Below are 14009 nucleotides of genomic sequence, written 5' to 3'. Positions count from 1 at the left end.
AGTTTACATACACTTAGGTTGGAATCACTCCACAAATTTCTTGTTAACAAACTATAGTTGACACAAGTAATTTTTCCAACAATTGTTTACAGACAGATTATTTCACTTAATCACAATTCCAGTGTGTCAGAAGTTTACATACACTAAGTTGACTGTGCCTTTAAACAGCTTGGAAAATTCCAGAAAATTATGTCATGGCTTTTGAAGCTTCTGATAGGCTAATTGACGTAATTTGAGTCAATTGGAGGTGTACCTCTGGATGTATTTCAAGGCCTACCTACAAACTCACTGCCTCTTTGCTTGACATCATGGGAAAATCTAAAGAAATCAGCCAAGACCTCAGAAAAAAAATGTCCTCTGGTCTGATGAAACAAAAATAGAACTGTTTGGCCATAATGACCATCGTTACATTGGGAGGAAAAAGAGGGATCCTTCAAGCCGAAGAACACCAACCCAACCGGAAGCTCGGGGGTGGCAGCATCATGATGTGGATGTGCTTTGCTGCAGGATGGACTGGTGCACTTCACAAAATAGATGGCATCATGAGGGAGGAAAATTGTGTGGATATATTGAAGCAACATGTCAAGACATCAGTCAGGAAGTTAAAGCTTGGTCGCAAATGGGTCTTCCAAATGGACAATGACCCCAAGCATACTTCCAAAGTTGTGGCAAAATGGCTTAAGGACAACAAAGTCTAGGTATTGGAGTGGCCTTCACAAATCCCTGACTTCAATCCTATAGAAAGGTTGTGGGCAGAACTGGAAAAGCGCTTGCGAGCAAGGAGTACAACTGTACAAACCTGACTCTGTACACCAGCTCTGTCAGGAGGAATGGGCCAAAATTCACCCAACTTATTGTGGGAAGCTTGCGGAAGGCTACCAGAAACGTTTGACCCAAATTAAACAATTTAAAGGCAATGCTACCAAATACTAATTCAGTGTATGTAAACTTCTGACGCACTGGGAATGTAATGAAAGAATTAAAAGCTGAATTAAATAATTCCCTCTACTATTATTCTGACATTTCACATTCTTAAAATAAAATGGTGATCCTAACTGACCTAAAACAGGGAATTTTTACTAGGATTAAATGTTAGGAATTGTGAAAAACTGAGTTTAAATGTGTTTGGCTAAGGTGTATGTAAACTTCCGACTTCAACTGTACATAGAGTGGCCCAATATCAGCAACCATCACTCCTGTGTTCCAATGGCACGTTGTGTTCGCTAATCCAAGTTTATAATTTAAAAGGCTAATTGATCATTAGAAAACCCTTTTGCAATAATGTTAGAAAATGAAAACTGTTGTGCTGATTTTAAAGAAGCAATAAAACTGGCCTTCTTTAGACTAGTTGAGTATCTGGAGCATCAGCATTTGTGGGTTCGATTACAGACTCAAAATGGCCAGAAACAAATAACTTTCTTCTGAAAGTCGTGAGTCTATTCTTGTTCTGAGAAATGAAGGCTATTCCATGCGAGAAATTGCCAAGAAACTGAAGATCTCGTACAGCGCGGTGTACTACTCCCTTCACAGAACAGGGCAAACTGTCTCTAACCAGAATGGAAAGAGGAGTGGGAGGCCCCGGTGCACAACTGAGCAAGAGGACAAGTACATTAGAGTGTTTGGTTTGAGAAACAGATACCTCACAAGTCCTCAACTGGCAGCTTCAATAAATAGTACCCGCAAAACACCAGACTTAACGTCAACAGTGAAGAGGCGACTCCGGGATGCTGGCCTTCTAGGCAGAGTTGCAAAGAAAAAGCCATAACTCAGACTGGCCAATAAAAATAAAAGATTAAGAACACAGACACTGGACAGAGGAAGATTGGAAAAAAGTGTTATAGACAGACGAATCTACGTTTGAGGTGTTCGGATCACAAAGAACATTCGCGAGACGCAGAACAAATGAAAAGATGTTGGAGGAGTGCTTGACACCATCTGTCAAGTATGGTGGAGGCAATGTGATGATCTGGGGGTGCTTTGGTGACGGTAAAGGGGGAGATATGTACAAGGTAAAATGGATCTTGAAGAAGGAAGGCTATCACTCCATTTTGCAACGCCCTGTGGACGGCGCTTAATTGGAGCCAATTTCCTCCTACAACAGGACAATGACCCAAAGCACAGCTCCAAACTTTGCAATAACTATTTAGGGAAGAAGCAGTCAGCTGGTATTCTGTCTATAATAGAGTGGCCAGCACAGTCACTGGATCTCAACCCTATTGAACTGTTGTGGGAGCAGCTTGACCGTAAGAAGTGCCCATCAAGCCAATCCAACTTGTGGGAGGGGCTTCAGGACACATGGGGTGAAATCTCTTCAGATTACCTCAACAAATTGACAACTAGAACGCGAAAGGTCTGCAAGGCTGCAATTTCTGCAAATGGAGGATTCTTTGACAAAAGCCAAGTTTGAAGGACACAATTATTTAAATTAAAAATCATTATTTATAACCTTGTCAACGTCTTGACTATATTTCCTATTCATTTTGCAACTAATTTCATGTATGTTTTCATGGAAAACAAGGACATTTCTAAGTGATCCCAAACGTTTGAACGGTAGTGTAAACATTATTAAAGTGGCCAGCGATTTCAAGTTTATGTACAGTGGGGAGAACAAGTATTTGATACACTGCCGATTTTGCAGGTTTTCCTACTTACAAAGCATGTAGAGGCCTGTATTTTTTTTTTTATATCATAGGTACACTTCAACTGTGAGAGATGGAATCTAAAACAAAAATCCAGAAAATCACATTGTATGATTTTTAAGTAATTAATTTGCATTTTATTGCATGACATAAGTATTTGATACATCAGAAAAGCAGAACTTAATATTTGGTACAGAAACCTTTGTTTGCAATTACAGAGATCATACGTTTCCTGTAGTTCTTGACCAGGTTTGCACACACTGCAGCAGGGATTTTGTCCCACTCCTCCATACAGACCTTCTCCAGATCCTTCAGGTTTCGGGGCTGTCGCTGGGCAATACGGACTTTCAGCTCCCTCCAAAGATTTTATATTGGGTTCAGGTCTGGAGACTGGCTAGGCCACTCCAGGACCTTGAGATGCTTCTTACGGAGCCACTCCTTAGTTGCCCTGGCTGTGTGTTTTGGGTCGTTGTTATGCTGGAAGACCCAGCCACGACCCATCTTCAATGCTCTTACTGAGGGAAGGAGGCTGTTGGCCAAGATCTCGCGATGCATGGCCCCATCCATCCTCCCCTCAGTATGGTGCAGTCGTCCTGTCCCCTTTGCAGAAAAGCATCCCCAAAGAATGATGTTTCCACCTCCATGCTTCACGGTTGGGATGGTGTTCTTGGGGTTGTACTCATCTATCTTCCTCCAAACACGGCGAGTGGAGTTTAGACCAAAAAGGTTTCATCAGACCACATGCCCTTCTCCCATTCCTCCTCTGGATCATCCAGATGGTCATTGGCAAACTTCAGACGGGCCTGGACATGCGCTGGCTTGAGCAGGGGGACCTTGCGTGCGCTGCAGGATTTTAATCCATGACGGCGTAGTGTGTTACTAATGGTTTTCTTTGAGACTGTGGTCCCAGCTCTCTTCAGGTCATTGACCAGGTCCTGCCGTGTAGTTCTGGGCTGATCCCTCACCTTCCTCATGATCATTGATGCCCCACGAGATGAGATCTTGCATGGAGCCCGAGACCGAAGGTGATTGACCGTCATCTTGAACTTCTTCCATCTTCTACTAATTGCGCCAACAGTTGTTGCCTTCTCACCAAGCTGCTTGCCTATTGTCCTGTAGCCCATCCCAGCCTTGTACAGGTCTACAATTTTATCCCTGATGTCCTTACACAGCTCCCTGGTCTTGGCCATTGTGGAGAGGTTGGAGTGTTTGAGTGTGTGGATAGGTGTCTTTTATACAGGTAATGAGTTCAAACAGGTGCAGTTAATACAGGTAATGAGTGGAGAACAGGAGGGCTTCTTAAAGAAAAACTAACAGGTCTGTGAGAGCCGGAATTCTTACTGGTTGGTAGGTGATCAAATACTTATGTCATGCAATAAAATGCAAATTAATTACTTAAAAATCATACAATGTGATTTTCTGGATTTTTGTTTTAGATTCCGTCTCTCACAGTTGAAGTGTACCTATGATAAAAATTACAGACCTCTACATGCTTTGCCCTGCAAAATCGGCAGTGTATCAAATACTTGTTCTCCCCACTGAATATTGGGCAGCAGCCTCTAAGGTGCAGGGTTACGTAACCCGGGTGGAAGCCGCCTAGTGATGGCTTTTTAACAGTCTGATGGCCTTGAGATCGATAAAAGGTCGTGAGGGTTTTAGGTGCCAAACCAAATTTCTTCAGCCTCCTGAGGTTGAAGAGGCACTGTTGCGCTTTCTTCACAACACTGTCTGTGTGGGTATATTAAGTCTACATCAGGAATCACATCAGGTGTAATGGAGACAGAACCAGAACTTTGTCTCCAAGCATGTTAGGTTTGTTTTGATTATTTTGTTGTTGTAGATAATATTGTGTTATTCAAATGTCTCTGTATTAATAACAATGTATGTATCTGCTGGGCAAGATCAGAGTGTATAAGATAAGCCTATGGATCAGATATTATAGGAACATAATGGAGCATCTGTAAAGGGTGGGGTTTGGCAATGAAGAAGTGGGTTATGTACAGGAGGAAATCATGTTGGGGAGGGCTCTGTATTGTATTGGTGAGAGGGACTGTGCCAGTAACACTCACCATGATGTCAGATCAGATCGGATGAGGTACCAAACCAGCGGAATACCTGCATTCACCAGCACTCCTCACTCCACAACCCACAAAATGCACCTTCTCCCCTATCCCCATCCCCAAGGTTTGTCATACAAACTGAAAAAAGATACGTTCAAGGTGGAGGATCTCATTTGATTGCTACAGATCTGATCCACTCACTGCTAGTTGAGATTATGGTTGATTGAGCACATCTTCTACATTTTGTAAATTGTAATTTCTTCCATTATAAGATATAAAGATGAAATGATGTACCTATTGAATTCTGCCTCTTGCGTTGCTTCTTTGGTGTTCATTCTGTCCTATGAACAGAATTTTAAAAAATCAGCATGTAAACATTACAGGAGGTTTGGCAAACAATCCATGAGATACATATTTACTTTTTTATTGTGTAGACAGTTTTAAATGTAAAATCTTTAAACACAAAACAACCAACATATTAAACAAAACACCACAAATACAAAACCACATAGAATTTAACAGGAAAGATCTCCCTATTCTATTTCATGCCATTAGTATTACTTTTTTGTGCTCTTCGTAAGGAAACACAAGAATCATTCCCATATATTTTTGGGAGATGAGATGAGTTCATATGATATTGTTTTGAACAGCATACTCATCCACTCCATGAACATTGGCTTACTAGAGCTTTTCCAATGTTTCAGGACCAGCCTTAACACAGACACAATACTTAAACATAATATTTTAACCTCTGTCTGGTTAATCCCTCTTATGTAAGCCTTGTCACTCAACAGTCTTGGTGGAATCCAGCCATGGAATCCAAGGCCATCTCCCATGCACTGTGAGGCGTTTTCCCAACCGGGCATCTCCACAGCGCATGCAGGAGGGTTCCTTTTGCCCCTTCACATCGCCAACACACATCATCCTTTGACAAACCCATCCTATGTATCCTTGGGGGAGTGAAATAAAATTGATGAAAAACTTTAAATTGGATACCTTTTCCCTTAGCTTCTCTGACATTTTGCCCAATATTTGAAATAATATACAACCATTCTAAATCCCTTTGCCACACAATTCTCACTTTTTCACAGGTGTCATTACTAACCTTTAACAGCATTTTGTAACACAAAGAGGCTGATTGTACAGAGGTTGGTGGTGAAAATAAATCTTCAACATTGTTGCCTTTGGACATTATCAAATCAAATTATATTTGTCACATTCGCTGAATACAACAGGTGTATCTTACCGTCAAATGCTTACTTATGAGCCCTTAACCAACAATGCAGTTCAAGAAAGAATTACGAAAATATTTAAGAAATAAACTAAAGTAAAAAATAACAATAACAAGGCTATAAACAGGGGGTACCGGTACCCAGTCAATGTGCAGTGGTACAGGTTAGTCAAGGTAATTTGTACATATACACTACTGTTCAAAAGTTTAGGGTCATTTAGAAATGTCCTTGTTTTTGAAAGAAAAGCAACATTTTTTGTCCATTAAAATAACATCAAATTGATCAGAAATACAGTGTAGACATTGTTAATGTTGTAAATGACTATTGTAGCTGGAAACGGCAGCTTTTAAAAAATATCTACATAGACGTACAGAGGCCCATTATCAGCAACCATCACTCTTGTGTTCCAATGGCACATTGTGTTAGCTAATCCAAGTTTATAATTTAAAAGGCTAATTAATTATTAGAAAACCATTTCGCAATTATGTTAGCACCGCTGAAAACTGTTGTTCTGCTTAAAGAAGCAATACAACTGGCCTTCTTTAGACTAGTTGAGTATCTGGAGCATCAGCATTTCTGGGTTTGATTACAGGCTCAAAATAGCCAGAAACAAAGCACTTTCTTTTGAAACTCATCAGTCTATTCTTGTTCTGAGAAATGAAGGCTCTTCCATGTGAGAAATTGTTAAGAAACTGAAGATCTCGTACAACACTGTGTACTACTCCCTTCACAGAACAGCGCAAACTGGCCCAGAATAGAAAGAGGAGTGGGAGGCCCCGGTGCACAACTGAGCAGTAGGACCATTACATTAGAGTGTCTAAGAATAATGGAGGCCACTGTGTTTTTGGGGACCTTCAATGCTGCAGAAACATTTTGGTACCCTTCCCCAGATCTGTGCCTCTACAATACTGTCTCTGAGCTCTATGGACAATTCCTTCAACCTCATGGCTTGGTTTTGCTCTGACATGCACTGTCAACTGTGGGACACTATATAGACAGGTGTGTGCCTTTCCAAATCATGTCCAATCAATTGAATTTACTACAGGTGGACTCCAATCAAGTTGTAGAAACATCTCAAGGATGATCAATGGAAACAGGATGCACCTGAGATCAATTTCAAGTCTCATTGCAAAAGCTGAATACTTGTGTAAATAAAGCATTTATATTTTTTATAAATTTGCTAAAATGTCTAAAATCCTGTTTTTGCTTTGTCATTATTCATATTGTGTGTAGATTGGCGAGGAAAATGTGAATTTAATCCATTGTAGAATAAGGCTGTAACGTAACAAAATGTGGAAAAACTCAAGGGGTCTGAATACTTTCTGAAGGCACTGTAAATAAAACTATGCCTTAAAGAATTTCAAACTAGTAATGACAAACGTATTCACAGTAATACAATGCCCAATATACCACGGCTAAGGGCTGTTCTCAGGCACGATGCTAAGCAGAAACCCCAGAGGTGCCTTATTGGTATTCTAAACTGGTTACCAATATAAGTAGAATAAACATATTTTTGCATCAAACCCGTGGTATATTGTCTGATATAGACACGGCTGAAATGCTTGTTTCAGTCAATGGGTCGGCGAAAGTGTCTCAAAGTGGAATCGTGTTGATTTGTTGCATTTCTTCCGTCCAGAGGGCACGTGTGCTCCACATCACACAACTGGAGACAAGAACTGTGACTTGCTTTCCACTCCGGAGCAGGGCGCCATTGAAAGGAGTGATATCTGGAGTTGAAGATTCCCAGTGTCTGTGACTCCCGCCATTTGGTGCAACGCAGTTCCGGTGGAGAGTGTGGTGAAACAGAGAAGATACTGTCTGTACTACTGAACTTTGATGCAGTCTTTACCAGATAAAGTGAAGTTGGGATGTGTCAGTTATCCTGTAAGAGCTTTAGTCCCAAATCCATTATGGTGTTTTAGGCGTAAAGTTCATGGTCATGTGGCAGCAGTGTGTAGGAAGGAGATTCCTAGATGTGAGAAGTGTGCAGGAGGACATGAGACAAAGGAATGTGTAGTATCGGTGGGAAAGTTTGTGTGTGTGTAATGTAGGGCTACCGATAGAAAGGCAGGTTCAGCTTACCAGGATCAGAGTAGTGCAGGTGTCGAATGTTGAGTCAGTGAAGAGAGTAGTAGAGGAAGATGGGTCCAGGGCGAGGGATCCTAAGAGGATCTGTGAGTAGGCCGAGGACAATAGTGATAGGAATAGCATTTTCGAGGTTGTTTATTTGGCCGTCATGGCCATGGTTGTCAATAGTACCGCAGGAATGGAACGGAAATCACAGAGGATATATGTTGGCCGTGACAGCTGCAGAGAAGCACTTGAGTGTACAAGATTTTACTGCAGAATAGTTAAAATATGTGTTGAACGATAGTGTCCCATCCTCCCAGGCTGCTGGCCTGGAGTAGGATCAGGTAAGGCCAAAGTAGTGGAATAGGGATGAGGGTTTTAATGGGTGCAGAGTTAGTCGGTATGGCAATTTTTTCACAAAATGTAATGAATTCATACTACAGCATTGTGGGCTGATACACAGCCAATATAATAGGTGGCGGCGTGCACCTATAACATTTGTTTGCGGACCGCCATAATACCAAAGAAGAAGTCTGACCGCACCATCAGTATAGAGAAAGGCTGCCGCTCAGTGGTCAAGTTGAAAAGAGAACTGCAGCAAAACCCGGAAGTTGAAGGAGGATGTTGTTGTAGAGTGCGGTTTATCGTACTTCGAAGCTAGCTATCTAGCTAATTCCGTTCTTATTGATTTTAACACGAATTTGAGTATGTAAAGTGGTATGATGCGAGTATCAAACAAGATGGTAAGCGAATCAGTCAGCTTGTTTGTAGCCGATTAGGTGGCGTCACATGGCAAAATGGCTAACTATGCTATCTGCCTAGATCTGGCCCAGTGCAGTTGTCACTAGTTACCACAGCCACAAAGTCAAAAATGGGCTATATCGTAAAAATGCATTTAGTCTTAAGATACGGGTTAGTCATATAGGTAGCAGTTTGGTTTAGGTTAGGTTCAAAATCAGATTTTTAAGAAATTGTAGAAAAAGGCGGGGTTTAGCCATAATTGTGACTGTGGTAACTACTGACGACCGTTACGCGAGGCTTGAACTTTCAATCAAATCAACTCCCTGAATCTTTTTCATTCATGCCTCGATAGTATGTTTTTCACGCTTTAGTTTAATGATTGGTTTTAACATACTTTTGTTACTCACCAAAGTATAAATGTTGCTGAGGAACTTGTATCTCAATGTCGCCAAAGTAGACTGTTTAGCTGTTGTCCTTGCGCATGTGTTGTATGCGCATTGACCACACCACAGCTAGACTGGCGGTAAACAAATTGTTCAAAAGTTTAGGTCGTATTTTAGAAAAACGATAGTTTGCACATACATAGAAAACTTCGTTGTCACTACGAAAATTATACTATAATGGAGGGATAAATGGAAATGCGCACGGCGTTAAAGAAGGCTTTGGCTGCATATAACTAAGCTAACGTTACTAACTAACTGCCTAGGCTAGCTGCTTTTAACTTGTGAAATATCTGATTGTCGTCAGCAAACGTACACCATTTACGTTGGTGGTCAGTGAGGTTGCCACCGTACTGATCTTTGGTTCAGTTTTCAGCCTCGAACATTTTGAACACAGTATAGACTAGGTTACATTCTATGTTACCATGAAGGATGATGACACTAAGCAAACAACGTATCTGGCAAGTGTGGATGCCACGTTGACATGGCCTACCTTATTTGTGTTTCCAGATATTCAATATTTCTGTCTTTAAGTAAAGGTTATGTCTCTTTCTCCACAGCCTTTGATTAATCCTCCTAGGGCTACAAGACCGGAGTGAATAGACCTCCCTCATCCCAACAGTCTCACTTGGACAAACTCACCATGTTGGTGACAGCCTACCTGGCCATCGTGGTCCTACTGGCACTATGTGTCGGTCTGGAGCTCACGGCACGTCGCCTCACCGCGCCTCAACCCACTCCCTCTGCTGTGGGCACCAACCCTGCTTTCCGCCGCTTCCAGACCCTGTTCCTAAGAGGCTACCTCCTAGCCCTGTGGGCTGACTGGCTGCAGGGGCCATACCTCTACAAGCTGTATCGTCACTACAGCTTCCTGGAGTCCCAGATAGCCATCCTGTATGTCGTTGGCCTGGCCTCCTGTGTGCTGTTTGCCCCCGTGGCTGGCTGGCTCCCTCAGGTAACAATAACGAAGACCACGAAGTAAATACATTGTTAGACTTTTTAAAATGTGTATCCTCAATAATTGTTTTATGTATGTATTGTTGTATGGCTAAGGCAACTATGTGTTTTAAAAATATATATATATTTTTTAAATGCATTAATTCAGGTCCTGGGGCGCAGACAGACCTGCCTGCTCTTCTGCGTAGCCTACTCAGCCTGCTGCCTCACCAAGCTATCCCGGGACTACTTTGTCCTTATCGTGGGTCGCATGCTAGGGGGCCTGTCCACCTCTCTGCTCTCCACAGCCTTCGAGGCCTGGTACGTGCATCGACATGTGAACGCCCACGACTTCCCTAAAGAATGGATCCCCAGCACCTTCACCAAGGCTGCTAGCTGGAACCACGGGCTGGCAGTGGGGGCTGGGCTGGTGGCTAACATGCTGGCTGAGTGGCTCCACCTGGGGCCTGTGGCTCCCTTCCTCCTGGCTGTGCCCTGCCTGGGGGCCTGTGGCTGGGTGGTGCTGACTGACTGGGGCACGGAGGAGAAGGGAGGCCTGGAGAGGGACAAGACGTCCTTGCTTGGTCCTGCTGCTTCAGTGCCCCTGGCCCGGGCATCAGCACGGGCCCGGTTCTGGCGCAGCTGTCAGGAATGTCTCCGCTGTCTGTTATCAGACAGACGGGTGATGCTGCTAGGAGGTGTCCAAGCTCTGTTTGAGAGTGTACTTTATATATTTGTCTTCCTGTGGACCCCGGTCCTGGACCCCCACGGCCCTCCGCTGGGCATTGTCTTCTCCTGCCTGATGGCAGCCAGTATGGCTGGGTCCCTGCTCTACCGCCTGGCCACATCCACCCGCTACCGCCTCCAGCCTGGTCACCTCCTCTGCTTCTCCATGCTGCTTGCATTTTTCTCCTTCTTCATGCTTATCTTCTCCACTGCCCCGGGCCAGCCCAGACCCCGCGAGTCCCTGCTGGCCTTCCTGCTGCTGGAGCTGGCCAGTGGCCTCTACTTCCCCGCTGTCAGCTTCCTCCAGGGGAGGGTGATCCCGGAGGAGAAGAGGGCCGGGGTGCTGGCCTGGTTCAGGCTGCCTCTGCACCTTCTGGCCTGCCTGGGGCTCCTGGCGCTCCATGGAGAGGTGTCTGGGACTGGAGGGGGTGAGAGTGGTAGTGGAACTAGAAACATGTTTGGGGGCTGTGCTGTTATGATGCTAGCTGCACTCTTGGCTGTGGTTAGTCTCTTTACTCTGGGAAGGAATGATGTGGATCTCAGACTAGAGGGGCCCAAAGGGGAGGGAGAGATATGACATTCAGAGGTCTTTGTCCCAACAATGACTTGGAATACAGTTACTGCTTTGTTGACAGATGAAGACTCGTTTGGGAAAGTAAAATGAGCTTTTGAGGGACTGAAACCTGACATTTAATCAACCTAGGATTTACCAATATTAGACAATGATTTAAAATAATCTGGTGTCGGTAAGGTATATATTTTTGGTTACAAGATTTCCTGATATTTATTTGTTTTCGTTTTGTTAACTGGGACCAGCAATTGTTTCGCTATATTGTTGGGTATATGAAGAAAAATATGTTCTGAAGTTATAATGCTGCAGTCTGCGTCATCTCCCTTCTTTTGAAGCACACTTGCATACACACTGACGCACATGCTGGTGTAATAATGTTGTGCCAGTAGGTGGTGCCAGTCTTGCTCCAGGATGTTCTTCATGCTGTAGTGTTTATCAACTGCGTTGTTCAGGGTGTACCACTCAGCCACAGCAGAACGGGGCTTACATCACTAGCCCAGCTGCTCGCTTCGGCAGAAATATCACCCACTCTCATATCATTTAAAACAAGTACAAATATATAAATTCAGTCTTACTGCTTATGATGAAAGCAACTGTGAAGTCAATCAGTGGGCATGTGTAGCTACACTTGAGTTCTTGACATTGTCAGTAGTGTCCAAAAGGGGGGAAAAAATATTATAAATAGCTTGTTGCATGGATGAATATCGGGGCCATTCCATTATCAATGCCTGTTTTGGTATACAAACAGTTGCTATTTTAACCTATGGGGCTTGCTAGGTACATTGTAGTAATTAAACACCAATGTTAAGGGTGTTTAGATTCTGAATGGATACTTAATGTGTCTTGGAGAGGTGTGTATATTTGCCTTGTTCTTTTTCGCTTTCTATTCTCCAGAACCTTCAGTAAAATAGGACATATTGTAAATATGGAATAAATGTGATTTTAATACCGTCTTTGTCATTGTGTGATCCTTTTGAATTGCAGTGATAATGTTAGACAGATTCAGGTTGTGATACTACACATGCACTTGCTGTCCAGTTTATTAGGTAGACCACCCCGTTCTCAAAAAATGGATCGCTCCAACAGACAGTGAGTCACTTGGCCGTGGCTTGTTATATAAAGGGGTGATGGGTTCGCACTCAAAAAGCTTACTTTGTTATTCTATGTGTTTTATTATTTTCACAAACGCAGACGTTTTGGCTTTACAGCTGCCTTCAGTGTGTAGGTACAATTTTCTTTTAATTTGACTATCAGGAATGTGGCTTTTTTTGGGGTCTACCTGTGTAGACATATTAGTCACAAATAAATAGAATTATGGGATTGGGCACGAAGGGCAACTCACAAATCAATCGCCCCAGGTGTCCGCTCACCTAAATGCATCATATCAATTCAAGGACATCAGGCAAAGCCGTTCATAAATATGTGGGGCCAACTCATAAACGACATGCAAAATTTGATATGGACTGTAATTCTTTGTGAATAATTTGTAGACAGGTAGACCGGAAAAGCTTCATCCCTGGCAATCCTGATTAGAAGCACTTGCTGCTCATCTGTGGATCTTTACAAATGCTGTTTTGAATTAAAGAATATTGTACCTCACACACGCTGAAGAAGGCTGTAAAGCCGAAACGTCTGTACTCTATCCCTGATGCAGTGAAAATAATTAAACAGAATAATGAAGTAAGCTTTGTGGCAACTTTTTGAGTGTGAACCCATTTGTTTATCTGAATTCGCAGGTTTTACACACCAGCCAAGCTTCTGGAAGAGCCGTATGGTTCTCTTTTGATTATACAAATCTGGAAGACAGGCATTGAGGTATTCAGTTACTGAGGTTGCTGCAGCACCTCCTGATAAATTGAAATGAAAACATTTATAATAACTTTGACATCACCCCCAACATCTTCCGGCGGCCACGGGCGTGAGGAACGGCATCTCGAAACACAACTTGTTGGTCCTTGTCACGAATGGGCTATTGTAGCAGACTACCACACCGGGATCCACTCCTATCAGCTAAAAACAAGTAGCGGCTCCAGTGGGCACATGATCACCAAAACTGGGCAACTGAGATGTGGAAAAACATTGCCTGGAACATGACGGCAAATTCAGTTTACTTGAGTGGCCCGGTCAGTCCCCAGACCTCAACCCAATAGAGCATCTTTGGGATGAGATGGAACAGGCTTTTCACAGCATGAATGTACCACCATTCAATCTGCAGCAAATGCGCGATGCCATCGCATCAGCATGGACCAACATCCCCGTGGAAGTTTTCCGACACAATGTAGAATGCCCTGAATAATTCAGGCTGTTCTGGAGGCAAAGGGGGGTCTGACCGGGTACTAGATGGGTGTACCTAATAAACTGTCTGGTGTATGTAGATAAAATGCAGGCCTCTTCTACAGTGTTACATGAATGTTTTATTAGTAGGAGCTTCCAGTATTTTCGTGAATGTTAGTAGCCTTTCATGAATGAAAGCCGAACACTGCATCAGTGCATTACCTAAACATAGAACATTTTAAACCACTGATGCTTTTTCTGGCTCTTTAGTTAATGGAGAAAATATATGTGATTTCAAAACGAGAGAAAAAAAAAGGTTT

The 14009-nt window shown here is 43.0% G+C and overlaps 1 protein-coding gene across 1 annotated transcript; it reads left to right on the top strand.

The window, feature by feature from the left end:
- Positions 1–8578: 8578 nt before the first annotated feature.
- LOC139368428 (molybdate-anion transporter-like) lies at positions 8579–14004 on the top strand. The gene is made up of 3 exons (XM_071107308.1): positions 8579–8744; positions 9743–10137; positions 10288–14004. Exons 2-3 carry the CDS (start codon positions 9826–9828, stop codon positions 11419–11421), a joined length of 1446 nt encoding a protein of 481 aa, XP_070963409.1. The 5' UTR covers positions 8579–8744; positions 9743–9825; the 3' UTR covers positions 11422–14004.
- Positions 14005–14009: the final 5 nt, after the last annotated feature.

The sequence above is a fragment of the Oncorhynchus clarkii genome, chromosome 16 (genome assembly GCF_045791955.1).
Source record: "Oncorhynchus clarkii lewisi isolate Uvic-CL-2024 chromosome 16, UVic_Ocla_1.0, whole genome shotgun sequence".
Taxonomy (NCBI): Eukaryota; Metazoa; Chordata; class Actinopteri; order Salmoniformes; family Salmonidae; genus Oncorhynchus; species Oncorhynchus clarkii.
This window is presented reverse-complemented; position numbering and strand designations above follow the sequence as displayed.

Coding starts and splice junctions, on each gene's coding strand:
- LOC139368428 (XM_071107308.1), top strand. CDS start 9,826: ATGTTGGTGACAGCCTACCTGGCCATCGTGGTCCTACTGGCACTATGT. Junction 10,138..10,287: donor TGGCTGGCTGGCTCCCTCAG/GTAACAATAACG, acceptor GCATTAATTCAG/GTCCTGGGGCGCAGACAGAC.